The sequence below is a fragment of the Sciurus vulgaris genome (genome assembly GCF_902686455.1).
Source record: "Sciurus vulgaris genome assembly, chromosome: 6".
Lineage (NCBI taxonomy): Eukaryota > Metazoa > Chordata > Mammalia > Rodentia > Sciuridae > Sciurus > Sciurus vulgaris.
This window is the reverse complement of record NC_136466.1, coordinates 127,757,631-127,784,346: the sequence shown is the minus strand read 5'-3', so window position 1 is coordinate 127,784,346 and position 26,716 is coordinate 127,757,631. Positions and strand designations below refer to the sequence as shown.

General features: G+C 34.2%; 2 protein-coding genes across 2 annotated transcripts in view; one reads left to right on the top strand and one right to left on the bottom strand.

Moving 5' to 3' along the window:
* The window catches only part of DHX29 (DExH-box helicase 29), a gene marked incomplete at its 5' end in the record, with an annotated part of 44,951 nt that extends 42,632 nt beyond the window's left edge, over positions 1-2,319 (bottom strand). Inside the window, one exon of the mRNA XM_079145257.1 lies at positions 2,139-2,319. Within this exon, the coding sequence (XP_079001383.1) occupies positions 2,139-2,319 (181 nt within the window). The remainder of the gene's footprint in view (positions 1-2,138) is intronic.
* Positions 2,296-26,716, top strand: part of MTREX (Mtr4 exosome RNA helicase) — a gene marked incomplete at its 5' end in the record, with an annotated part of 94,882 nt that continues 70,461 nt past the window's right edge. The window contains 10 exons of the mRNA XM_079145259.1: positions 2,296-2,918; positions 10,217-10,354; positions 11,655-11,721; positions 14,501-14,563; positions 15,412-15,524; positions 20,791-20,965; positions 22,201-22,291; positions 23,758-23,882; positions 24,905-25,003; positions 25,601-25,703. Coding sequence (XP_079001385.1) covers positions 2,296-2,918; positions 10,217-10,354; positions 11,655-11,721; positions 14,501-14,563; positions 15,412-15,524; positions 20,791-20,965; positions 22,201-22,291; positions 23,758-23,882; positions 24,905-25,003; positions 25,601-25,703 — 1,597 coding nt within the window. The remainder of the gene's footprint in view (positions 2,919-10,216; positions 10,355-11,654; positions 11,722-14,500; positions 14,564-15,411; positions 15,525-20,790; positions 20,966-22,200; positions 22,292-23,757; positions 23,883-24,904; positions 25,004-25,600; positions 25,704-26,716) is intronic.

Below are 26,716 nucleotides of genomic sequence, written 5' to 3'. Positions count from 1 at the left end.
GGAGTTGATACCTGACAGGGGTATTATAAGAGTTTGGGTATATGTGCTACAGACAGATGGCATTCCATGAAGAGAAAATGGCAGAAAACCAACAGTTTGGAGCAATGAAAATGCACCAGATTTACTATAGCTAAAAATACAAAGTTGGGAAAGAGGATCTTCAATACTATATGAACAATTTGGATTTTATTAAGTCGGTAAGGATGCCATGCAAAAAATGGTAACTGTTAAGATCAAAGCAACAATTCTGGAAGATCAATCTGATACTGATATGCTGGAGACTGGAGTAGAAAAACAGAACAAAGCTGGGTAGACCCATTAAGTGATTCTGTTGGTACTCCAGGAATCCATGATTATTTACACTAAAGTGTGAATAGCACACGAAAATGAGAGGTATACAGGAAAAATAAGCAAGTGAAGATTTCACAGAGCCTGGCCACAGACTGAATGCAAAGAATAAAAAATAAGGAAAGCATCAAAAGTAACTTTTGATCTTGGATAAACAGGTACGTGGGAAAAGAGAAGGAAATAGAAGACAAAGTTAGTTTGCGGAAAGAACAGTTTAATATTAGCCATGTTAAATTTGAGATGCTGGAAAAAAATAGGTCCAGGTTAATGTTGAAATGGTTGACTTGGGCTTGAAAGCAAGGCCAGTGTATGTTGAAAAGTTACCTACTAAGGAAAAGATAGAAGTAATGGAAATAGGTGAACTCTCCTAAGAGAGCTGGTATACTGTAAAGGATAGACATTCACATTCTGGGAGAGGGTAGAGGAAATAGAATTCAAAGAATTCACAAATGATTATCAGAAAGTTGAAAGAATTCAGAGAAAACTCAGTAAAAGACAAAGGGAAAATCGAGATGCCAATCCAGATAGTAAAATTGCCACAGAATAATTAAGGAGAAATTCTTAATTGGTAATCACAATTGGTAATTCTTATTGGTAATCACAAGCATACGAACTCTGTAGTTAAAAGATAACAACAAATTGCAGGGCAAAGAACTATTACCCACCTTCCGGTTTAGTATCTGCCTATTTCTTCAGTCTCATCTCCTTTCCTCTTTAGCAATGCTTATATTCGATGAATGCCTCAAGAACTTTTTCTTGAACTCAGATCTCTGCACATTGTTCATTATCATTAGCTTGGAATACTATTTCTGTTATGTTTTACAGAGTTAACGTCTTATCCTTCTGATCTCTCAGTTTGTCACCTTTTCGGAGATCTTTCACAATTTCTGCTCCTCACCATAAGAATTACATTACCTAAACTTTCCCTACGCTTTCTTTGCAGCACTTATCACTTACAAATCAATTATGTCTGCCTGTGTGATTATTTAACGCCTATCTTCAACATTAGACCGACAGCCTGCCTGAGAGGCGATGTTTCCATTTTGCTCATTTCATTCCCAACCCATTTCAGATGCATAAGTATTTCTGTGTATACATATATACACACATGCTTAATAAACATGTTAAATGAACACCCCAATAAGAACTACAAGCAAACAATGCAAACAGAACGAAACAAAGTGTATGAATTCATCTTTTGAAATCGGCCTTAATAGTGGCTTGCGGATCTGCAGTAGGAATCGGACATCTCCAAGGTGAGTTATCCAACCAATGTACAGCGTAAGCAATAAATGCAAGGATGCGGAAAAAGAGTGAAGATAATTTTACAATAGGTTACACCCATGTTCAGCGTGTAAGTACTGTAATTCCTGTTAAGTATGATTTTTCCAGAGCATAGGGGACACTACATCGTTACTAAAAATGATAAAAATCAGGCAGAAAATGGGGCAGGCACGAGGAGGTAGAACTCCACTGCTACCGGTCTCTGCCTCAGCCTAGCAAGCTGGGTTGATGGCTCAGGATGGATCTCTGTTGAAACAGCAGCTAAAGCAATTACTTTGTTCTTGTTAGAAATGGTGCGTTAGAAAGGAAAGGCCAGGTTGCAACAGTGCTACCGTAGGAACTCTGGAGGCTCAAAGAGCACAGATGTATCTGAAAGAAGGCCAGGAGCTTAATAGCTCCGGGAGTGGGAGATAACACATTTTTAACTCGATGGTGCGCCTGGGTTCGAAGGTTCTTTCCTTGGGACCAGGAGTAGAGAGAGGTTCAGGGTGGAGAGGTCCTCGTACCTTGCTTGACTCGGGGCTCCCGGGTGCTGGCAGCGGCGGCAGGGGGCGGCCTGGCCACAGGCTTCTTGCTTTGGGCTTCCCCGGCTGCTCCGGCCTCGGCAGATTTGGCTCTGGAAGCAGACACGGCGGCTCGGACCGCCGCAGCTCCCGGCGCCTTATGTTTCTTGTTCTTACCACCCATGCTGTTGCAGCTGTAGCAGAAGATTCTTCCAGGTCCAAGTCCGGCCTCCACCACAGCAGAACCCACGAGAGTTCTTCACATTGCCCGGCTCTCGCGCCGCCACCCAGCGTCCTCCATCCGGGCTTCTCAGACCCGGGTGACTGCTCCTCTCAGTGGGTCGGATTCACCAGGCTCCGCCTCTTTGCCCCCCCCCCCCCCCCCCCCCCCGCATCTGGAACCTGCCGCATGCCTTGTACCGGTGTGCGGCGGTTCGCGTTCTCTTTAAAACCACTGAACTGTCTACCCACCAGTAGTCGAAAAGGAAAAGAAAGAGCAAAACAAAGAAACAACAGAGAAGTTCCTTCGGCCGTGCGACTCCGTTCTTTTGTCTCCTACGGGCCACGGTTGAGCCTCCACTTGGCGTCACTGTCGGTGTTGTCGCGGGGCCTCGTGGGTAAGAGGGAGATTCGGTCTCGGCTCCGAAAGATGGCGGATGCGTTCGGGGATGAGCTGTTCAGCGTGTTCGAAGATGATTCCACCACTGCGGCCACAACCAAGAAAGACAAAGAAAAGGAGAAGGGGAAATGGAAGGGCTTGCCGGGATCTGCAGAAAAGGCCGGGTAAGGAAGACGTCCAGGATGTTTTTGGTGTTTTTCCTTCTTGGTGCTGAGGGCAGAAACACGATTCTTAGGAAAAGCACAAAATGGGTGTACCGTGAGTGAAGTCGGAAAGTGAAGGGGTTTTGGAAAAGGTTGGAGAGGGCGGGTAATGCTGGTTGCGGGCAACCGGGTCTTGGTAATCCCCCACACCGCCAGGCAGCGTGAGCTGCTGCCACAGCACTTGCCTTTGGCCCTTGGTATTGACTCGACTCCCATCTGCGCCGCGGGGTGGTGAGGGCAGGTAAGGTTCCCCGTAGGTTCTGTGTAGCACCAGCCCAGTACCTCGCGCGTGGTAATCTCTAGTGAAAGAAACTAATGACTAGTTTAGGACAAAGAAACTTAGAAGAAGCGACGTTTTTTTGGGTGGAGGAGGACAAATAGAAACAAGGGAGAGAATTTAATCTCCAAGCTGTAGTTTTCTCTCCCATAAAATGGAAATTTAATAGTGTCTACTACTTAGGTTGTAGTGGAGATGAAATGAGATGTGTGTGAAGTGCCTAACAAGAGTTTAGTACATAATAAAGCCAAATCAAGTTATGAGGAGTTTACTTAGAAAATATTCACAGTTATTAGGCCCTAAACATGTGTAGACTAATGCATATAACCTCCATAAAGTGTTTATAGTAGAACAACGAAAAGCTATTATTTGAATGATGGAAAATCAGGTGGTTCATTATTAACAACATTTACTCTGAGTGTTGGCTGGGAAATACCAAATAGGTGAATGAATTAGGCATGATTTCACTCTTGAGGAATTTTCTATTTGAGGCGATAGAACACATTTTAAACAGTTATAACTCTGTGTTAGTTGGCAGTGGACATAAAATGAACAGTATGTACAGTTAAGTGCTATAAAAGTTTGAGATATCTGTGATGCTCAGGTAAGCTTAGATAACAGGGTATTCTGGATTGAGCAAATAATAAATTAATGGTGCTGAAGTTTTTTAGGGAGCACAAATTAGTCAAGGGAGAGTGTTTACTTAGGTACTACAAGAGATAAGGCCAGGAATATAAATTGTTTTAGATAATGAGGGGTCTTGAATATCAAGCAAGGGGAATTTTTAATTTCATTTCTGAAATGCTGTTGACAAAGTTTTAGTGTTTAACAAGGTTTTTAGTGTTTTTGTTTCCTAACTAGGGGATGGTATAAGTAAAAGGATAGTTGAGGAAAATTAACCTAATTAGTGATTGGCAAGTTATTTAAAGAGTATAGACACTGAAAATATGAAAATAGGTTGAAAGGCATGAAAATAGGTTTAGTTGTGAGATGAAAAGAACCTCAGGAAGTGGGAGAAGGAAGGAAAAGGTGAACATTTGGTTAAGGACAAAATTAAGGTGAACAGTAGAAAGGGGGTCAAAAGAGACAGATTTTTAAAACCTGGATGTCAGGAAGAAAAAAAATACGTAAATTCAGTTTTGAGACAAAGTGAAGTGATGGTAATACATCCTTTTGGAAATGTACATTGAGCAGTTTTAATGACGGTTATGAGAGAGACCTGTAGTACTGGTGGTCTCTGTCTCAATGTCATTTGAATCGGTGCTGGTTGAGGTGGACATCCCTATGGGAAAGTATAGTGACACAGCACAGAACTTGAAGAGAAATGCATAAGACTAAAAGAGAGATTAGAGAGAGAGCAGAAAAACCAGGAGTGTGAAAAATAGTCTTCAGCTCTTATTGAGTTGAAGGAAGTGGAAAAGTTTGGGAGAGCTTAAGTATGTTTTCAATAGTTACTTGTTTAAATGGGCAACTACAGTATTATGAAAATAATACATGTATGATTTCCCACTTTATACTTTGTCACAGCTACTAATTATTACACTTTGCAGTGCAGTAGGGATAAGCTGCTTAGTAGTCTGAAATTTAGAAGAAAATTAATTTATATTTTAATTTTATTAGGAAATATGTGAACATTAGAGAAGGGAAATATGTAAGAAAATACAGAGCATTAGTAACTTACGGTATTTTTTGTTTTTAAACTACCAAGACTTTAAGCTAGGTTTTGTCATAGGCATTTTAGGGAAGAATCCAATTTGCCTCCGATCATAATCATTATCTATAATGTGAAATTCCATCTGATCTCTGTAACACAGGAGGCCATATCCTGAAACTGTAGTGAAAATTGTCCTTTTGTATTTATTACTTTGGTGCAAGTGGGTGCTTTTAAAACTTTTTACAAGAATTGTCAGACTGTATACATATAGGTATGTTACGTAAAAGGAACTTAAGAGTACCTATAACTTTGTTTCAGCAATATCAAGTCATGGTCAATCTATTTCCATGTGTATCCTCCTCTTTTAAAACAAATGCTACCCATCGTGTTATTTCTCTCTCTTTCGGTATTTTATCTCAACCCCTCAAAAAAAAAAAAAATTCTTTGATAGTGAATACTCAGTCCATAGTGGGATATCTTTTATTATCTCTAAGGGGTTTTTTAGTAGGTAGTTTATTTGAATCAGGAACCAGACAAAGCCCATATGCAGTTTTTGTTGTTATTCCTTAAGTCTTCTCCAGCAATCTCCCTCTTGTTTCTTTGTGTCATACATTTCTTTTTGGAAGGATGAGTGAAACAATAAACAAAGCCATTTGTCCTGTAGAGTTTCCCAGATCAGGACTGCTTTATTAGACAGTCATTTAACTTGCTTCTCCTTCCTCAAGTATTTACTATAATTTTACCTTGTATCTTGCTCCACATTGTCCAGTATAATACTCACTATTCATGTGAAGCATTTAAAATATGACTTGTCAGAATTGAGAAGTACAGAGAATGTAACTTTAGATTTTAAAGACAATATGAAAATAGAATGTAAAATATCCCATTAATTTTTATCTTGGTTGTAATTGAAATATTTTGCATATAATGAGTTAAATAAAATATAAATAAAATTTATATCATCTGTTTTTTTAACCTGTTAAAATTATTAGAAAATTTTAAATTAAATATATAGCTTGCATTTTGTATATGCAAAAATATATTTGGCAGTGGTGATCTGGAGGCTTTATTAGATTCAGGTTTAGTTGTTTTAGATAAGAATGATTTTTGGTGCTATGATGTATTTCTGTTGCCCTGTATCATAAGATGCAAATTTTCTGTTCCATTCTAAGATTGATCAGTAGGTTATAATGTTAGCCAAGATCCCTTATCAACCTTTCTGAGAAAGGCTTTAGCACCTGCTGATGATGGCCTAAACCCATTATTTCATTAGTAGTTGCAAGGTGGAGATTTTCTATTTTTATCTTTTGTTTTTTTTTTTTTTGCTTCAGTTACCTGTAATCAGTCTTTTTAATAAAAATTCCCATATCAGCTATTTATCTTGAATTACAATTTATAAAGAAAAGGCAGAATTACTGCTTGATACTTTTCAGTTTTTAGAGAACTAAGTTGTGCCTTGAGAACATCCTTTCTTTTGTGTAGTTCCCCACCTGCTTGCCCTTCTTTTCTGCCAGCCTTCCTCCCTTCCTCATATTCTTGAAGTACCCTAAACCATCACCACAATAAAGATTGAAACATTTTCATTACCTCCAGAAGTTTTTCTTTTCCATTGAAATGCATATCCCTCCATCCTTGTCTGCAGGCAACCACGCTGATCTGGCCCTATAGGACAGCTTGTATTTTCCTGAATTTTACTTGAATATTATTTGAAATTCATTTAAATACAGTATGTCTTCCTGTTTTGTCTGTCTTCTTTCACTCAGTTTTTTGAGATTAATGAGACATTGTTGCTTTTTATTGTTGAATAATTATTGTTTTATGGACATATATTTGTTTATACCTTAATCTGTTAATGGACATTCCTTCAAGTTTTCATTATTATTTCTGATACTTAGATGTCCAATCACAGATCAGTGAGAACTCTGCAAGTTGGTTCTTACATCGAAGACCCCATCAGTTTTAATAACTCGTGTTTTTGGGTTTTTTTTTTTTTTTTTTTTTTTTTTTTTTGGTACCAGAGGCACTTAACCACTGAGCCACATCCCCAGCCCTTTTCTATTTTTAGACAGGGTCTAGCTTAGTTACTTAGGGCTTCACTAAGTTGCTGAGGCTGGCTTTGAACTTGTGAGCCTCCTGTCTCAGTTCCCAAATTGCTGGAATTAAAGGGTGCTTTTTGCAAAAGATTATCTGATTCCCTAAACATTTTCTGCCCCAGACTGGGTTTAAGATTGGGATTTAGGATAGAGAGAGAGAGAAATACTGAATCTCAAGCCATTGAGATGTAGAAAGTGTAGTTGTAAATCTTGAGCAACAAGCTCTTGGCCTCTGCCCTTGTAAAATGAGGGATAGACAAGTGCAGGGAACACTGGTGCAAAATTAGGCAACTCCGTACTGGATCCAACTCCGTACTGGATCCAACTCTAGTCAGGCCCCTGATACAACTCTTCTATAAATATTTGACACCCAGCCCAAGTCAGAGTTCCTTCTCACTCTTGAGGTGGCCTGCATTTTCCCTTTAATGTGTATCAACCTTCCTAAATAGAGCATATTGAACTCAGATTTTTGTTTATCCAGTATGTGAGAAATTATATTTCAATTACTGTTAATTTATAAATTTCTTAAAATAAATAAAGCAAAGAATCACTTCTTATGTTCAGAAACTATTTGATTTTATTCTTCATGAGTTGGTCATTTTTTTATCTTTTAGAAAATGGATAGTTGGTCTTTTTCTTCTTAATGGCAGAATCCCTTTTGAGTTGTGGATGTTATTCCTCTAATGTAAACTGCATGTATTTTCCCCTTTTTGACATTTAAAAATATTTTAACGTAGTCAAGTTTGCTGGTTTAATGTTTGTTTTGGATTTTTGTCAAGGTTAAAAATGTTTTCTTTATTCCCAGTTTATAAAATCATTTACTCCTGTGTTCTTCTAATACTTACACGATTTTACTATTTTATTTACTGATTGATTGTGGTACTGGCTTTTGAACCCTGGGTATCAGGCATGCTATGAAATGCTCTACCAATGAGCTACATGCCCAGTCCTGGTTTTACATTTTACATGAATATTTCATCTATTTGAGTTCAGTGTTTATTATGGTGTTGAATAGATTGCCTAGATATTCTGAAACAATTCCTTTACAAATATGAACAAAAATAATACATGCATTCTGTTGTGACATATAGCAAAACTTAACATGTTAGGAATTAATGTTAACTTGGTTTTGTACAGTTCTCCAAATAAAACTGTGTCTGAGTATACATGTACTTCATCAGCTAGGATGGTTGTTGCCCTGGGCTGGCATTTTGAAAATAGCCTGTGTGTTTAGGCTCAGGTATAATTGTAAAGTACAAGACTATGGAACATGTAAACCATTCTGGTTTTTTGTTTTGTTTTGTTTTTTGTTTGTTTGTTTTTGTTTTTTTGGTACCAGATATTGAACCCAAGGGTGCTTAATAACTAAGCCTCATCCTCAGCGCCCTCCCCACACTTTTAAAAACTTTTTTATTTGGAGACAGGATTTTGCTAAGTGTTTAGGACCTTGCTAAATTGCTGAGACTGACTTTGAACTTGTGATTCTCCTGCTTCAGCCTCCTGAGCTGTTGGGATTATAGGTGGCACTTGGTGTGTGCCACCGTTACCAGCCACCGTTCTGTTTTAAGCCTAGTCAAAAAGTAGGCATTTCTGTTTGGTATGTGTTGTTCTCCAGGCATGATAGCAATAGTTGGTTGTACTTAACAATCAGTGCTTAATTTTTTAAAAAATAGTTTTGGAATTGTAGATGGACCTTTATTTTGTTTGTTTATATGTGGTGCTGAGAATCAAACGCAGTGCCTCACACATGATAGACAAGCACTCTACCCCTGAGCTACAACCCCAGCCCAGTGCTTAATTTTTATTACAGATATAACTAAATGTCATCCAGATAGTGTAAGTACTTTTTTTTTTTTTTAAAGATTTTTCTTTTCTTTCTTTCTTTCTTTTTTTTTTTTTTTTTTTTTGGTAGTTGTAGATGGGTAGCATGCCTTTCTTTATTTTTATGCTGTGCTAAAAATCTAACCCAGTGCCTCAGCCCCAGTGTAAGTACTTTTTAAAAAGTCTTTCATTTTGTTTTGTTTTGGTACCAGAAATTTAACCCAGGGGCACTTAACCACTGACCACATCCTTAGCCCTTTTTAAATTTTTTTATTTTGAGAAACAATGTCCCTGAGTTACTTAGGGCCTCCAAGTTGCTGAGACTAGCAAAGTCTTATTTTTGTTATAATCCCAAACTTAGAGAAAAGTTATAATGGTATTAAAATTCTTGTGTGCATTTCACCTAAATATTCCAAATATTAATACTTTACCACATTTTCTTTTTCCTTTCTTTCTCCCCACACACCTGTATGTAAATGTGTATGTGTGTGTATAGATAGATAGATATGTTTGTGAGTTTATACTTTTCTTTGAACTATTTAGAATAAGGTGTAGACATGTTGTCCATTTACCTCTAAATTCTTAAGGTACTTTAGTGTTTGTCTTCTGAAAATAAGAGCATTCTTTTGTGTAACCACAGTACAGATTGCAATGATCAGAATTAGGAAATTAACATTGATATAGTTTTATTATCTACAGACTTAATCAGATTTTTACAATTAATGTCTGTTATAAGAAAGGGATTCTGTATTGGATTACCTAATTTGATTGTCGTTTCTTTTTAGTCTCATATAGTCTGTACCAATCTTTTGACTTCCATGAACTTGCAGTCTTTGAAAGGTTATAGCTGGGCACGGTGGTGCACACCTGTAATACTAGCTGCTTGGGAGGCTGAGACAGGATTGAGAGTTCAAAGCCAGACTCAGCAATGGCAAAGCACTAAGCAACTCAGTGAGACCCTGTGTCTTAATAAAATACAAAATAAGGCTGGTCATTGGTCAAATGCCCCTGAGTTCAATCCTTGGTACCAACCCAAAAGGAAAAAAAAGGAAAGATTGCAGGCTAGTTATTTTACAGATTCTAACTCATTTTGAGTTTGCTGTCTGATTGGTTAAAATTACTTTTGGTAATTTGATAAAATGTTTTAAGAAACAATGTGACCATTTCTTTTACTGTGAATTTAAAAGTAATTTAATGGAAACCTAATAAAACATGAAATGAAAAAGGAATAGTGTTCAGTTTTACCATTTATTGAGTATTCTGAGCTTTGATTTGCAGTATTCATCTGTTTAAGTAATGATGTTTTTCTTCTTAGTGGTATATATAATATATGGAACAGTATTTTTTAGTGTTCCCCTTAAAGTAAGAACTGATACCGCAGAATTTATTTTGAACTGTTTACATTTCCATTCAGGAAACGTTTTGATGCCAAATTGCAATCAGAGTCAGCTAATAGTGGAAAAAATAAGAGAGATGCAGATTTCGAAGGTACAGATGAATCCATTTTTGGAAAGAAGCCCAGGATAGAAGAATCAATAACTGAAGACTTAAGGTAATATTTCCATAGTAATAATGTTAGTAATTCTAATTTGGTATGAAATTTAAAAAATTATTTATATGTTGATATTTTATAATACAGTTTTTGCTGAGTTAGGGAAATGAACATGAATATTCTTTATATACTCAGGCAAACGTGTAAATATAGCACATTTATGTAAGTTTGGAGAATTGGAAGATGATATAGAAATGATTCATCTTGTGCCAATTTGAAGGGAAGAATCTTGAAACCTGATTTTTTTTTTAAAGGAAAAGTTATGTTTCCCTTTTTATTGTCTCAAGATGAGCACTGGAAGAGTAAAATAAGAAAGAAGAGTAAAACTGACCCAGTGGAAGGAGTGAGAAGAACCATTAGAAGGAATTAGGTAGTCATTGTTGCATATAGTAGTAGAGTGCTTATGAATCTTAAGACTCTTGTCAGTGAGGAAGATCCATGGGTATATATGACTGAATATTCTTTGGTATTTGAATTTTCTCAGATTTTGAAAGCTGAAAATTTCTAAAATGATACCAGTTTTTTGGTTGACCTGATATCAGTTGTGGTGATGATCTTTGCATTTTTTTTTTCCTTTATATACTATATTCTAGTTAGGCACTAGTAAAATTATCTGCTACAAATGAATGTATATGTGTCGTGTCACTTAAATATTTAATATGTACCATTGCCCAAGCTAGTGTATAATATTGCCTCATTTGGTAGTTTAAAAATCTTTGTTACTTGTTGTAATTATTGGGTTTTATTCAGATACATGGATAAATATTATTGAGTTAAAGTAAATATCAAGTATAATAGAGAATAATGAATCTAGCACAGAAATATATCTAGTTTTCTTGAGTTTATCCACAGTCATGTCATCAGAGTCTAAACAGACAGCCTAAATGAACATATTATAAGATTTTGATGAGAATAAGGAACACTTCTATAAATTATAGCAACATCTAAATTAGACTAGTTTATTTTGTTTTCTATTGTATAATGATTTTTATAAGCAGCTTTATATGTTGAGGAGTGACAGTGCTCTGAAGAGGTACTTCCTATTCAAAATAGTTGTTGTAACTATACTGATTTAATTTGAATAATCTTGGTGGCCTATTCTGTGTTTATAATAAATTCACTGAATGCTTCGAATTCTCAGATGCATTTAATATGATAAATTTTCAGAGTATTAATAGCAGAACTTTTCCCAATATGAAATACTGATAATTGGGCAGGATCATTTTCTTTAACAATACAGATAAGAGGCTTGTTGATAGAAAAATAATTTGTGTCATTTTAACAATTTTTTTCTTTTAAGTTTGGCAGACCTGATGCCTAGAGTTAAGGTACAGTCAGTTGAAACTGTTGAAGGATGTACACATGAGGTAAGCACAAAAGACATGCACTATAGTAGTATTGTAAGTGGGATTTTTCTTTGTACTGTCTGATCTGATGCTCAGCAAGCAGTCAACCCTGAAGGCCTTGGAAACAATAAATGACTTCTGTGGAATATTCATAGTCAAGCGGAAGAGCTCCAGGGCTTTGTGATGAAGCCTGGGTTCAGATGCTAGCCCAGCATTTTTTCTAACTACAGTCTTAAGTAAATTTCTTAACCTCTTTGAACATTGTCTTTCAAATTTATAAAATTGGAATGATAGGGTTTACCTCCTGGGGTGATTGTAAAGATTATATAAGAAAATTTAGTGAAGTACCTAGCACAGAATAGGTGTTAAGTACTTGTTTATTCTCTTACTCCTAAAGTCAAGTAATAATGACATTTTTGCAGGTCACTTGATACTTCTTGTTCCAATGACTAATAAATTGTAGTTTCTTTGTTCTGCCACAAGATGGTGGTCACTGATGGCCTTTAGAATCCATTTAGAAGTGAGAATTTATATCCCTAAGGCACATAATGGAACTTTAGCACTATTTCCTTTTATTAAGCCTTTTCCCAAGTATAGCAAGTTACTACTGGTAATTAGAGAATCTTTTTTTTAATACATACATACATATATATATATATATATATATTTTTTTTTTTTTTAGTTGTCAATGTATCTTTATTTTTACTTATTTACATGTTGTGCTGAGAATCAAATCCAGTGCCTCACACATGGTAGGCAAGTGCTCTACCACTGAGTCACAACTCCATCCCCCTGAAGAATCATCCCCCTGGAGTATCTACTGAATGAGCAAATAAATTCCAAATTAATAAAAATGGCTTTTTGTATAGATTTAGAACCTTATCTGGTAAAATACCTGTTTCAACAGAATGTTAAATTCTTAAATACATTTTCTTTTGAAAAATCTATGTTTTCTCAGAAATAATGCTTAGTTTTTCAGACGTAATGCCAATTCAACTCTAATTTTAGTCTCTATTCTATCTGGGCTTTCGAAAGCCAGAAAAGTGGAGGGGAAAAAATATTTATCTACCTATCTGTCTGTCTATATGTTCTGCACTTAAGAGGTCAAAAGTTTTCCTGTGCTCTGTGATTATTTTCAAGTCTGCCATTCTATCATCTCCTCCTACTTTGTCAGCAGATAACTTTTTCTGTTTCTTCATTTAGAGGCTTAAGTTGAAATGTTCTCTGATCATAACATCTTATCACCAAGCCCATCTGCCCCATCATATCCACTAAAAGGAAAATATATTACCACTTCAGGCCAACTATAATTGTTCTGCCGATGTTCTTGGGTCTGTCAACATCAAAAAAAATATGCTTTAAAAAGTACCAGGAGAGATGTGGTGCAAATCAGTTAACTTAGCCGGATATGGCTTCCCAGTTTGAGCATACCTTAGTGGGGAACACACCATGATTTGGGGCCTAACTTTTATATTCAGTTCTAGAAAATTGATTTTGTTATTATAGCTAAGGTTGGGTGCTCTAGGATAGATTCAGATTCATCAAACATACAAGAGATGGTGGTGCAGGGGGCTATACCAAGAATTTCATTTCTTCATTGGATAAGTAGTTCTCTCACTATTAAACTACGAAGGAATCAAAATTATTAACTTAGTTTATTGGAATCATAATAAAGAGTAATATATAGTCTTAAAGGAAAACCCAATGAAAACATTTCCTATCCCTTTTAAGTGTTCATTTACTCATGAGTTGTTTAAAATAACTCTTAAGTTAACCTAAGTTAACTTTTATAAGTTGTGCTGGATATACTACCAAATTCTAACTTCTAGTTCCACTTTATAGATTCCATTTTGAACATCACATTTCTTCCAAAACATCATTCGTACTTGGTTTTATTCATTAAGTTTCGTATTTTCTTAATTATATCAAATCTTTAGTCATTCCTTTCTAAAACTCTACCTACGTTATTTCAATTGTAATGGAGTCACCAGTTAACTAACAATCTCAATATTTCTAAGGCAGCTAATGTCATCCAGCTGATCTCATCAGTGTTTTTGGAGTTTTGGCTTTTAGAAATGATTCCTAATTTCTGTACCTTACTTCAACCTATGGACTATTTATATACTAACTGTTTATATTCCTAGTATATGATTAGAAATGTGTAAACATTGCTGATGTTAATCTTTTTAAGTCTTGAGAGTTTGGGTACACTGTGAACTCCAGATCTTAGTCTTTACTGGAAGAAAATTTCCTATTCCAAGGAATTAGAGGTATCATTTTATTCCATAGAATTTTTTTTCATGTGGTGACATCCTATTTTAGTTCTTTTCTTCAACCTTTTTGAGCATTTATTAATGTTAGTCAATACATTAAGATAGCTAAAACAGGATCTAGGTCTTAATAAACACAATTTCTTCAGGGAGGTAACCTTACAAGTTTTCTGTTACATTAACATTAGACCAGAGCTGTTAGAGGTATTTTTAAATGTTGTAGGTTTAGCTTTTTGCCTTGTTGGGCAGGGTAGTTAATTTTATGTCTCAGACTATTAGAAACATTCTAGTTGATCACTTTGATTTTTTTCAAGCAATTATTGATTTTTTAAAAATATTTTTTAGTTGTCAGTGGATCTTTTATTTTATTCATTTATTTATATGTGGTGCTAAGGATTGAACCTAGGGCATCACACATGCTAGGAAAGTGCTCTACCACTGAGCCACAACTTCAGTCCTGCATCATTGATTTTTGAAGTGCTGAATATCAAATAGTTTGTGTTTTGTTTTGTTTTTAACTTTGACATCAGGTTGCGCTTCCTGCAGATGAGGATTATTTACCGCTTAAACCTCGGGTTGGAAAAGCAGCAAAGGTATGTTCTTTTGATAATACAGTTTATAAAGTTTGCAAGACTCTGTTTTTCTTAGAAATCTTTTTAAAAAATTTTTTTTTTTATACTTTTCAATGTATAGATACCAGAAAGATGACAACTAAAGAATATAGTGGGGACTATATCAAAAAACAATCATTCTGGAAACTAAGAATTATGTGATGAGATATTACAACATTGGAATAGTGATTCTTAATCTTTTTAAACAATCTAATGAAGTTATTAATCTTTCTTTAGGAAAAAATGCACATTTGCAAGTAGTGCTATAGTTTTAGAGGTTTTAACAAGCTTCTAGTGAAACCCAAACTGATTTCATTTGATGAATTTTGAAGTCCTGATAGACCTTAAATGATTAACACATTTTTGAAGTTTTTTTCCCCAAGTAATTTTCTCTAAATAAAAAAGGAAGTATGGAGGAGTAAGCTTGGAGCTCTTAAAGCCTTATAATTGTGTTTTTCTGCCTCTTCTGAATAAAGTTAAGTAAGGGACTACATTTTTCAGAACCTCAGAGTTCCCATCTTTGAAATAATATATACTCGTTTTAGGGGTTGTGAAGATTAATTACGATATATGGAAAATGTGTACAATACCTGTCACATGACATATTTCTTGTAAATACTTATGATTGTTTTATTATTACATAAGTGTAATGTAATAATGGAAAGTGGAAAAAAGTGTTTTTACTCTTTCTGATTTTCCCTAGAAGGTGGTATATTTCCTAAATAGAATCATAAAGGAATGCTTTTGGGGGTAGTCTTTTTCTTGATATTAAGTGTGCTCTGAGATAGCTAGGTTTTTTTCATGCAGATATTAATATTTCATTTTTATAGGAGTACCCGTTCATTCTTGATGCTTTCCAAAGAGAAGCCATTCAGTGTGTTGATAATAATCAGTCTGTTTTAGTGTCTGCCCATACGTCAGCAGGGAAGACTGTATGTGCTGAGTAAGTAACCTTCTTTTTAAATAAAATCCTAAAATCAACTAGAAAGTGATAAGAGGAAGGCATCCTTGCCTGTTCCAGGTGGTAGGGAAAATACATTCCATTTTTCATTAAGCAGAATGTTACCTGTGGGTTTTTCAGAGATGCGTCAATAAGTTTGGGGCAGATTCCTTCTGTTCTTCCTAGTTTGCAGAGATTGTGTATGTATATCTGTGCACACACGTATGCATATAAAATATTTCCATACTAAATTTTGTCAGATGCTTTTTGGGGGTCATGTATTGAAATGATATGTTTTTATTTTGTTTTTGGTTTTTTGTTGTTCTGCTGGTGTGATGAAATATGTTGATTGACTTTCAAATGATGTATCATTATGAGAAAAGCAGTATATGGTCATGATATACGTCTTTATTACTGTATTGTTGGAGTTGATTAGTTAAATTTCTGTTAAGAATTTTCATGGTGATGTTTACTTCTATATTTTTTCCTGGTTGATCTGGTTAGAGGTCTGTTAATTTGTATTAATCTAAAAAATTCAGCTTTTAATTTCATTGATTTTTCTCTATTCTGTTTTCCATTTAATTGACTTTCATTCTGATCTTATTTTCTTTCACTTATTTTGGGCTTCAGTTGCTCTTTTAATAGTTTCTTTAGGAGAAAAGGTTGAGGTAATTAATTTGAGATCTCTTTTTCCTAACATATGCATTTAATGATGTCAGTTTCATCTAACATTGTTATAGCTATATCCCACAAATTTTATTATGTCTTATTTGACATATTTGTGAAATGTTTTTAAAATCTTGATAAATTATGGCATCATTTTCCTTCTGCATGAAGAAATTCCTTAAATATTTATTGTAGTACAAGTCTACTGAAGAGAAATTGTTTTAACTCATATACATCTAGAACAGTCTTTTTCTTTTTTAAAAATATTTTTCCTCAGTGTAGAATTCTAATATTTTTAAGACCATCTTTTTATCTTGCATAATTTGTGACCACAAAATTTGCTGTGCTCCTTTGTTTCTCTGTGTATGTCTTTTTTTCCTGGGTCTGCTTTAAATATATTATCTTTATCACTGGTTTTAAGCATTTTGCTCATAGTATATCCTTAGTGTAGTTTTCATGGATTTTAGGTTTGTTTTTTGCAGTGCTCCCATGGTTCTCATTCTAGGACTCTACTTACATTATGACAAAGTTAACTTACTGATTCTATGTTCATTTTTTTTTCTTTTGAGTTTTATTTTTGGGTCATTTCTAATGCAGCATCTCAAATTCATTAATCTTCTCAATTGTCAAATCTGCCATTAATCTCATTTAGATATCTTTTTTAAGAAATTTCAAATGTTGTGGTTTTCTTTGCTAGAAGTCCAATTTATTTATTTTGTGGTGCTTATCATAATCCTATAAGAAACAATCCTGAATGTCATAGTCTTTCAGGAATATCGACATCCTCAAAGATGAAAATCCCTAAAGTTCTGAAGATCACAGTTCCAAAAAATTAAAATCCCCAAAGTTGAAAATTCTGACAGAATCCCGAAAACCAGTTTGCATTGGGTTGAAAAATGGCTATATGAAAGTTGTAAAAGGATGAATTTTGGGAAGGGATTAGTGTGTTTTCTTGTTGCATTCACAATAGTTTTATCGTGTCAGATGGAGTGAAAACCTAGAAACAAGGTAAAACATTATTTTGTGTGTGTTTGTGAGGGTGTTTCCAGTGGAGATGAGTATGTGAGTCTGAACTAGGTGAGGAAGATCTGCTCTCTAGAGAATGAATATGAACATATTCTTTAAGGAAAGACTTGCCTAAAAGAAGAAAATGTTATAGCCACAGGAGGCTTGGGAATAAAATTAACCATCATGAAAGTTGGCCAACTCTTAGGGACTACATTGGTACAATTGCCCATATTTTGTCCCCATAGGCAGTTTTTCATATGTTGGGTTTTTTGTTTTTTGTTTTTTGTTTTTTTTTTTTTGTGGTGCTGGAGATTGAACCCAGGGCCTTGTGCTTGTGAGGCAAGCACTCTACCAACTGAGCACTCTCAGCAGCTCGATTTTTTTTTTTTTTTCTTTTGTTAGCATTTTTTTTTTTTTTTTAACTTTTTTTTTGCTTGCCATAAGACCCAGGCCCTTGATGATATTGGGCAAGTGCTCTGCCACTGAACTATATATACGCCAGCCCTTTTTCCACTATTTTAAATTGCCAGCATTTTTTAAAAATATAATTTGTTATGCTCTATGTTTCATCTTTGCATCTTTTCCTGTATTGGAGAATAAATTGAATCTAAAAACTTTAAAAGAGCTCTAATTTATGTTTTGTATTTGTTTAAAAACAAAAAGTAAAATAAAGAAGATTCAAATAAAAACTAAGGGAATTCAGTGTCAACAAACAGACCTATGCTACAAAAAAATATTCCTAAAAATACTTCAGGTTGAAAGAAAACACTACCAAAGAATTAAAGAGTTAAGACTGTATGGTCAGACACAGTGGTACATGCCTGTAATCCCATGGACTATGGGGGCTGAGGTTGGAAGATTCCAAGTTCCAGATCAGCCTCTACAACTTAAGTCCCTGTCTCAAATAAAAAATAATACTGATATATTTCAGTAGTAGAGCACCTCTAGGGGAAGGGAAAAAAAAAAAAAAGAAAGAAAGAAAGAAATACATGGGTGTTTTTAAAGACCATTGTTCTTGAAATTATGGCATTTGCCAGTAAATGGATGGAACTGGACTGTCAGACTAAGTGAAATAAGCCAGTCCCAAAAAACCAAAGGCCAAATGTTATGTCTGATAGTGGATGCTAAGACACAGTAAGAGGGGGAGGGGATAGATTGGGTTAGACAAAAGAGAATAAATGGAAGTGGGTATGAGAATAGAAAAGACAGTAGAATGAATGGAACATAACTTTCCTATGTTCATATATGAAAGTCTTCAAGTAGTACTGATCAGTAAAGTTTTAGGTAAACTATCTGAAACCAGGCAAAAACAACCCAAATGAGTAGAGATAAAAATGACCAAATCTCACTCAGAACTGGGAGTGATATGGACTTCTACCAGCCACCGTGGAAAACTTTATGATTCACAAGAAACTGGGTAGAATATCAAGAAGAGTACTAAGTAGTAAGAAAATTTTGCCCAGCATTAGTCTAAATGCTGCTCTGGTCCTGCCTAAAATAATCATAAAAGTAAGCCTCAAAAGGAAGACATTTTCCCAAGTAATTTAATTATACTCCAGAACAAATACCACAAATACATATAAGAATGAAATATATTTAGCATCCAACAAGATGAATTCCACGATGTATTGGCACTTAATAAAAAAAATAGCAGGTGTACAAAGAAGAAGGAAAATACAGTCTATAATCAGAGAGCACAGGAAACAATAAAAATAGGCCCAAATAAGACCAATGAACAAATTAGTAAGCAAGGATATTAAGTTACTATAACTATATTTTACATGTTCAAAGATAACATGTTAGTGTTTGCCTTGCAAGCACAAGGCCCTGGGTTCAAATCCCCAGCACCGCAAAAAAAAAAAGATAACATGTTAAGTAAGAACACAGAAAACACTGAAAGACCTAAGTCAAACTTCAAAATATTTCCCCATTACTCTAGTCTTTTGAGGATTTCAATCATAGTTGGCCACTTTAAGTTGTTCCAGAGTCTACTGATGTTTTCTTTACTTTCTTTTATTTTTTGGTTTTTATTCTGTTTAATTTTGGTTGTTTCTACTGGTATGGCTTCAAATTTATTCATAACTCTCTGCAGTATCAGATCTGCTCCTATGTTTTTCATCTTAGACACTGCATTTTTCTGTCACTGGATATAGAATAAACTTGGTAGTTTTTGTTTTGTTTTGTTTTGTTTTTTAACACTTGCAGTAAGTCTTTCTCCTAATGCTATTTCATTCTTCTTTATTGTTTTTGTCTGTTTGGTACCAGGTACTGAACCCAGGGGTCCTTAACAGAATACTGAGCCACATTCCCAGCCCCTACCTCACCTGCCTTTTTTGAGACAGGATCTTGCTAAGTTGATTAGAGACTCTAAATTGCTGAGTCTGGTTTTGAACTTGCAATCTTCCATTCTCAACTTCCCAAGCCAGTGGGATTATAGGCATTCTCACTGTGCCCTGGCTACCTCATTGTTTCTGAGAAGAAGTTAGCTTTAATTATGGTGTTCTTTTGTATTTTCTCCTCTGTGTATTGCTTTCTGTTGCTGCTGCTTTTCAAAGACTTTGTTACTCAGTAGTTTACTGTGATGCTTCTAGATAAGATCCTTTTTCAAGTTGTCTTTTGGTTGTGTTGTTAATACTTTTGAGTCTGTTGAGATTGCCTCCTTACTGAATCTTTGTCCTGTTGTCTCTGATTCTTAGAAAAAAGCATCTTACATTTTAAGGACATCTTTAAGTCTTATCATACCTTTCTGTTCATTTTATATATTAATTTTTTTTAAAGTAGCATATAGCATCCCTGTGTTTTTTTTCCATATTTTAAAATTTCTATTTGATCATTGTGGGACAAGTGTTAATTTTTAAATTGCTGGTTTCATTATTTTGGATGATAACTGAAATGAATACTTTTTTATTTCCTCAACTAGATCATGAGGCTGTAGTGAACAGAAGCTGTATCTTTAACACGGAAGATCTACCATAGTGTCAGAAGTATTTCTAATTTTGTGGTCTTTAATACTTTACTGAATTTTCTTTAAAAACTTCAGATTCTAATAATAGCTGTGGAAGAACTTTTCCATAATCAGAACCTACCAAAACTTTCAGTTAAGAACTGATTTAATAACTGTTACATCTGGGTGAAAGAGTACGTATAAATTGACTTGTTTGTGAAACTCTGGAAAATAAAAACCCACTTCATTTTCTACAGTTTCCTCATCATACTCCATAAATATAAAAACTGACAAGCAGAGGTTCTAAATTTGGAGGCCCATTAGTAGTATCAAAGGTGTTATCTTGTAGGAAATAGGGTAACTATTAGTAATCCATTGGTATTGGCAGTTAAGTTTTATTAACTCTTGAGTGAGCAGAGTTAAAAAAAGTTTGTATTCATTTATACTACTACATTTAAGATTATAATATTATAATAATTATTAGTTTAGTTATGTGTAGTAAATAGAATAGGTATAAATGTTCTGCAGAGTCAGTGTTGAAAATGAGAAATGAAGGAAAGTTTGAACATAATTTACATACTAACAGTTTTTGAAATCACATACTTGAAAGAAGTTTTATAATTTTTTTGTTATTCCATTTTACATGTTTAGGTATGCCATTGCATTGGCCTTAAGGGAAAAGCAGCGTGTAATATTTACCAGCCCAATTAAGGCTCTGAGTAACCAGAAGTACCGTGAAATGTATGAAGAATTTCAAGATGTTGGTCTCATGACTGGAGATGTGACTATTAATCCTACAGCATCTTGTCTTGTTATGACTACAGAGGTAATTTATATAGTGCCTCACCTAACTTTTCCTTTTAGAACCTAATATTTTATCACTTTTTAGATAAAATGCAATACTTTATTTTCTGAGTATACTGATTTGAAATGAATACAATTTATTTTACAATGTTCTAGTAACAACTGGGCATGGTGACACACACCTATAATCCCAGCAGCTCTGGAGGCCGAAGCAGGAGGACTGCTAGTTTAAAGCCAGCCTCAGCAAAAGTGAGTTGCTAAGCAACTCAGTGAGACCCTGTCTCTAAATAAAATACAAAATAGGGCTTGGGATGTGGCTCAGTGGTTGAGTGCCCCTGAGTTTAATCCCCAGTACCTTAAAAAAATTTTTTTCTAGTAACATTAAATGTATTTCCAAATTACTGATACTCCTGTCATGTTGTATAGATCATTTTTTTCAAGTACTTTAAAGTGTTTTTTACTGTCAGTGGCATGAAAAGTTTTGTTGGTTTTGTAGTTTGTTTTAAGTAGTGGTTCTTTGCGTTCCATGCAATTTTTTTGTTGTTGTTCTTCATCTTAGTGTTGATTGTTAAGTAGGTAAATAATTAGCTTTTTAAAAAATGCAGTATTATATTTAGCCTCTTCTCATGATGATAGTTAAATTTTGTAATACTTATAACTAAGGTCTTACTTATAACTAAGATTTACTATCTTTTACTGTCTGAAGTACTTTTGTTCATACTTTAGTAATATTCTTTCATTTTACAAGGATATAGTACAATAGAGAGCATAAATTAGGTTCTGTCTTGAGAGCCAGCCAAAAACTTCTCTCACTTTTCATTTTGGTGCTCATTGTAACTTAGGCACCAAATCTATCTGTGGAAGGTTTCTTTTAACTCTAAAAATATAATAATAAAGATTGTTACACAGAATCTGTGTTGTGAAGAGATGATACAGAACAAAATGGGCAAACTATGGGATTCAGTGTCTCAAGATAATTTAACTTTCTTTCATATCCTGGAAAGTGCTGTGTATAAAAGGAAGTGATTTTATATCCTAGGTAAACAGAGAGTAGGGGTGATAATAGTTCTCTTCTTGATTATATTTGATTAGTAACTCAAGTTGAGAAGTCAGAAATACATAGCCACCTAAAATTATTATAATACATCCAAAGAATATTCAGAATTCCTTAATGGGAAAAAGAAAGTTTTTGTCTATTAGATGTTATGCCAAAATCCTGCTAAATACCGTCCCCTCCCCCCTTTTTTTTTTTTTAAGATTTTAAGAAGTATGCTGTACAGAGGTTCTGAAGTTATGCGAGAAGTCGCGTGGGTCATTTTTGATGAAATCCATTACATGAGAGATTCAGGTATATTCTTCAGTGTTGAGATGTGTACCATGTATTTTCCTAAAGAATGGCATTAGGATTTTGAACCAAAAATAGCTCAATTTTGATTTAAATTAAAAAAAAAATTTTTTTTTTAATCATAGATGGACACAATACCTTTAATTTATTTATTTTTATGTGGTGCTGAGGATTGAACCCAGTGCCTCCTGCGTGCTAGGTGAGCACTCTACCACTGAGCCATAGCCACAGCTGCTGCTTTCAATTTTTTTGTGCCTAGAATTCTAATAAACTATCACTTCTTTAAATTTTGGCATCATCATATAACACTTCCCTCGGAATTTCAAGTACATCTCCTTAACCCAGCTTTTGTTGTGTAAGAAAATATAAATTCAAATAAAGCAAAGAAGGGCTTGGGGGTGTACATCATTGTTAAAGCATGAGACCCTGGGTTCAATTCCCAGCACCACAAAAAAACAAAAAACAAAAAACACACAAAAAAAAAAAAAACCCAAAAGCTTACTTTTAATAGAGAACTCTTTGATATCACCTATGTTACAGAATTTCTAAAACTTCAAGCTTACAAAGTTAACATTCTCGGTTCTTATTGTTAGTTTAGTTTTTTAAGAAAACTGAAATGTGTGTTTATGGTAAAAAAATAGAAGTAGGTATTATGAAATAAAAATGAGCAAAGAGAAAAAAGTATAAGTATCCTTTACTATCATAGAAAAGTAAGTATACTGAAATTTTGGGAGTATTAGGAGAGCTAACATTAACAGATTTAAAAGGTAATGTTTCATATATACACACTAAAAACAGGATTTAATATTTTATTTAGACTAAAGCACTGAATTTGCCTGTATTTTTGCTAAAAGTAATAGAATTTAACAAAGCTTTAAGCAAATCACTCTTGCCAACTTTATTCCATTAAGCTGTGAACAGAGTGGTTTTGGTTTTAAAATCATGAATTCTGTATTGATTTGTTTATTTTAGGGAGGAAACTATCAAACTGACTTTTCTGGGTTTTTCCATTTTAATAAAAACTGACTTATTTGAATTCTATCGTTCATCAAATCTTTCATCTTCAGAGGACCATGATGGTAATTTGAATGAAAGATGCCAAATGGAACAGTAATAGTTTTAACTTCCAAATTTGTTGCTATAATTTTCTACAGGCCGTTAACTTCAGCTTTTTAAAGTGAAGTAGAAATATTGTTTTCCTACCTCGTCACTAATGGCAAGGATTTGGTCTGGAACTGCTTTTTTCAGACTATTTCAGAGTATGCATTATATTTATGGTGGTTTAGTGTACTAACTTTGTGCTTCTCAGCTTCATGATGGAAAGTATAATAGTTTTCAGTAGGTCCTGTTACTAAAAATACACTTGTGTAAAGTGTTCTGCACTTTTAATGACTAAGTTTAAGAGAAATGATTTTAGATAATTGTCACCAAAATGTCACTGAATTCCAGAGTATATTTATTTTTTTCAGAACGTGGCGTGGTATGGGAAGAAACTATTATTTTGCTTCCTGATAATGTTCATTATGTCTTTCTTTCGGCTACTATTCCAAATGCCCGACAGTTTGCTGAATGGATTTGCCATTTACATAAACAGGTATTTTTTTTCTCTCTTTTGATGATGTCATTATTTTAAAATGTTATGGGTTGGCCTTACTATACTTTTTTCCTAATACTATTCAGAATAAAGACATTTAGTACTTCTCATACAAGTAGCTTATTAAAATCATCTAATGTTTTAGAAATGCTGATTTCTGAGTACCATCTCAAACCCTTGGAAGCTAGATTTTTTTAAAGTTTCTAAGTTAATCCCAACTATCCACCAAGTTTGAAAATGACTGCATTTCCTCTGACAGTAAGACAAATACACAGTAGAGTTTCTTTCTGCTAAGGCCTTGGTACCTAGTCATCTCTTGAACATTTGATTTGATTTTTCTCACATAACATCATCACATTTTTTGTTGTTTCCATTTTGCTTTGCTGGTGCAGATTTAGCATCTGTATAGGATCTTGTAAAAAGCATTCATTTATACATACTGAATTTTGTTTTTTGCCCTTGATTTTTCCTTTACACTAATACCCTCATGAGCTTTTTTTTTTTTTTTTTTTTTTTAACCTGTTTATGAGCTTTCCTACAGAATGTTTTTAATATCTTTCCCACCCTAATGTTGCCTACAGGATAGAAACCCAGTGGGTTTTCTGGAATAGCTAGATCTAGCTGCTGCTTTAGAAAGCTATTGAAAAACCTTTGTGGGATACAAACAGTTCATTTACCTCAGGAATCCTTTGTATCACCATATTACTCCATAGAAACAGAGCATGTTCTATAATTACCGTATCCCAGGGGTAGGGGTAGGTAATGGGTAAGTGGGTAATTGAAGTATAGGATTATTCCCTGATTAGGGAATTGGTACATTGAGAAAGTCTTAGTATGATTTTGGTAGATTAATTTTTCTTCTTTCCTCTTAACTACTTTTAAAAAGATTCTTTTAAAGTATTTTTTTTGAATGTTTAAATCACTATTGTAATTCCATGAGATCTCTTGGATAGGTCAAATACACAGTTTTATTTTGAAGAGATAAAAAGTTTAAATATGTAATTATTTCTTTCTTTTTACAGCCTTGTCATGTCATTTACACAGATTATCGGCCTACTCCATTGCAACACTACATTTTTCCAGCAGGGGGAGATGGCCTTCACCTTGTGGTTGATGAAAATGTAAGGATTTGTCATTCTTATTCTGTCATACATTATTATCTTGTTTTTCCATGAACTGGAGAAAAATGGCAGAGATTCATATTTTTTCTCAAGTAGTTTCACATTCCAAAATTTATTTTTTAAAATATTTTTATTTCAAAACTTATATTTGATGCTAGACACTGTGGGACAGACATACCTTTAGTTCCAGCTACTTGGGAGGCTGAGGCAGGAGGATTGTTTAGTTCCAGGAATTGGAGGCCAACCCTGGGCAACATAGACCCTGGCTTAAGAATAAATTAATAAAATTATATTTGAGACTTGTGTTTTTCTTATGCATTAATTTTCTTGTCTTCCTTTTCTAGCATTTAAAGATGTCTGGAGAATTGAGACTGTAGATGTGTTTCAGATGTTTTATGCCTCACTTTTCACAGTTTCATTCCTTCTTTATTCCCTTTTATTACCTCACTGTGGGTTTTTAAATTAGTTTAGTAACCTTTGTTATATTTACTACTAAATTATTTTATTATTTGATTAAGCTTTGTGTTTGAGGTATGAAAAATGTTTGAATTATGATTAAATGTATTTGAAGTTACATAGAAAAGACTTTGATTTCAGGGTGACTTCAGAGAAGATAATTTTAATACTGCAATGCAAGTGCTTCGAGATGCAGGTGATTTGGCAAAAGGGGACCAGAAGGGACGAAAAGGGGGAACAAAAGGTAATTTGGCACTTTGTTTCAAGAGGATTTTACATGTAAATTGTATATTCAGATTATTCTGACATTTTATGTCTTTAATGTTTTTCTCAGGAATCTGCTTAGAGATCTAGATAATATGTAAAAATAAAAGATTGATCTCTACATTAATTTTGATATAATTTGCATAGAATACAAGTCACCCAATTAAACTATACAATTCAGTGGTTTTTAGTAAATTCACATCATCATCACAGTCAGCTTCATTCAGATATACTTCACATATGGATATAACTTGGAGGTTTTTATTATATTCATTCAGTTATAAAACCATGACCACTATGTAATTCCAAAATATTTTCATCAACCTTAAAAGAATCTCTGCATACCTTAATAATCATTCCCTATCTTCTTTGGTCTCCCCCCATGGACTTAGGCAATTACTAATCTACTTTCCTTTTCTATAAATTTGTCTTTTCTAGACATTTCATATAAATGGAATCATAAATGGTCTTTCGTGACTGGCTTTTTAATGTTTTTAAGGTTCATTCCAGTTATATTGTGTCAGTACTTCATTTTTTTGTTTTTAATATGCTCTTTTATTATTTTTAGTTGTTGATGGACCTGTATTTTATTCATTTATTTATATGTGGTGCTGAGAATCAAACTCAGTGCCTCACACATGTCAGGCAAGTGTTCTGCCACTGAGCCACAGCCCCAGTCCATTTCATTCCTTTTTATGGTCAAATAACATTCCATTTTATGGATAATACCACATTTTATTTTTCCATTCACTCAGTGAACATTTGGGTTTCCAGATTTTGATTGTTATGAATAATGTTGCTGTAAACATTCTCCTCCTATGTACTGCATATTTTTGCAGAAATATATGGGTTTTGTTTTTTCATTGATATTGTATCTACAAGTAAATTGATGAGTCATATGAAAGGTGCATGTTCGACCTTTTGGGAACTACCAAATTATTTTCCAAAATGCACCATTTTATATTCCTATCAGGAGTATACGAGGGTTCCACT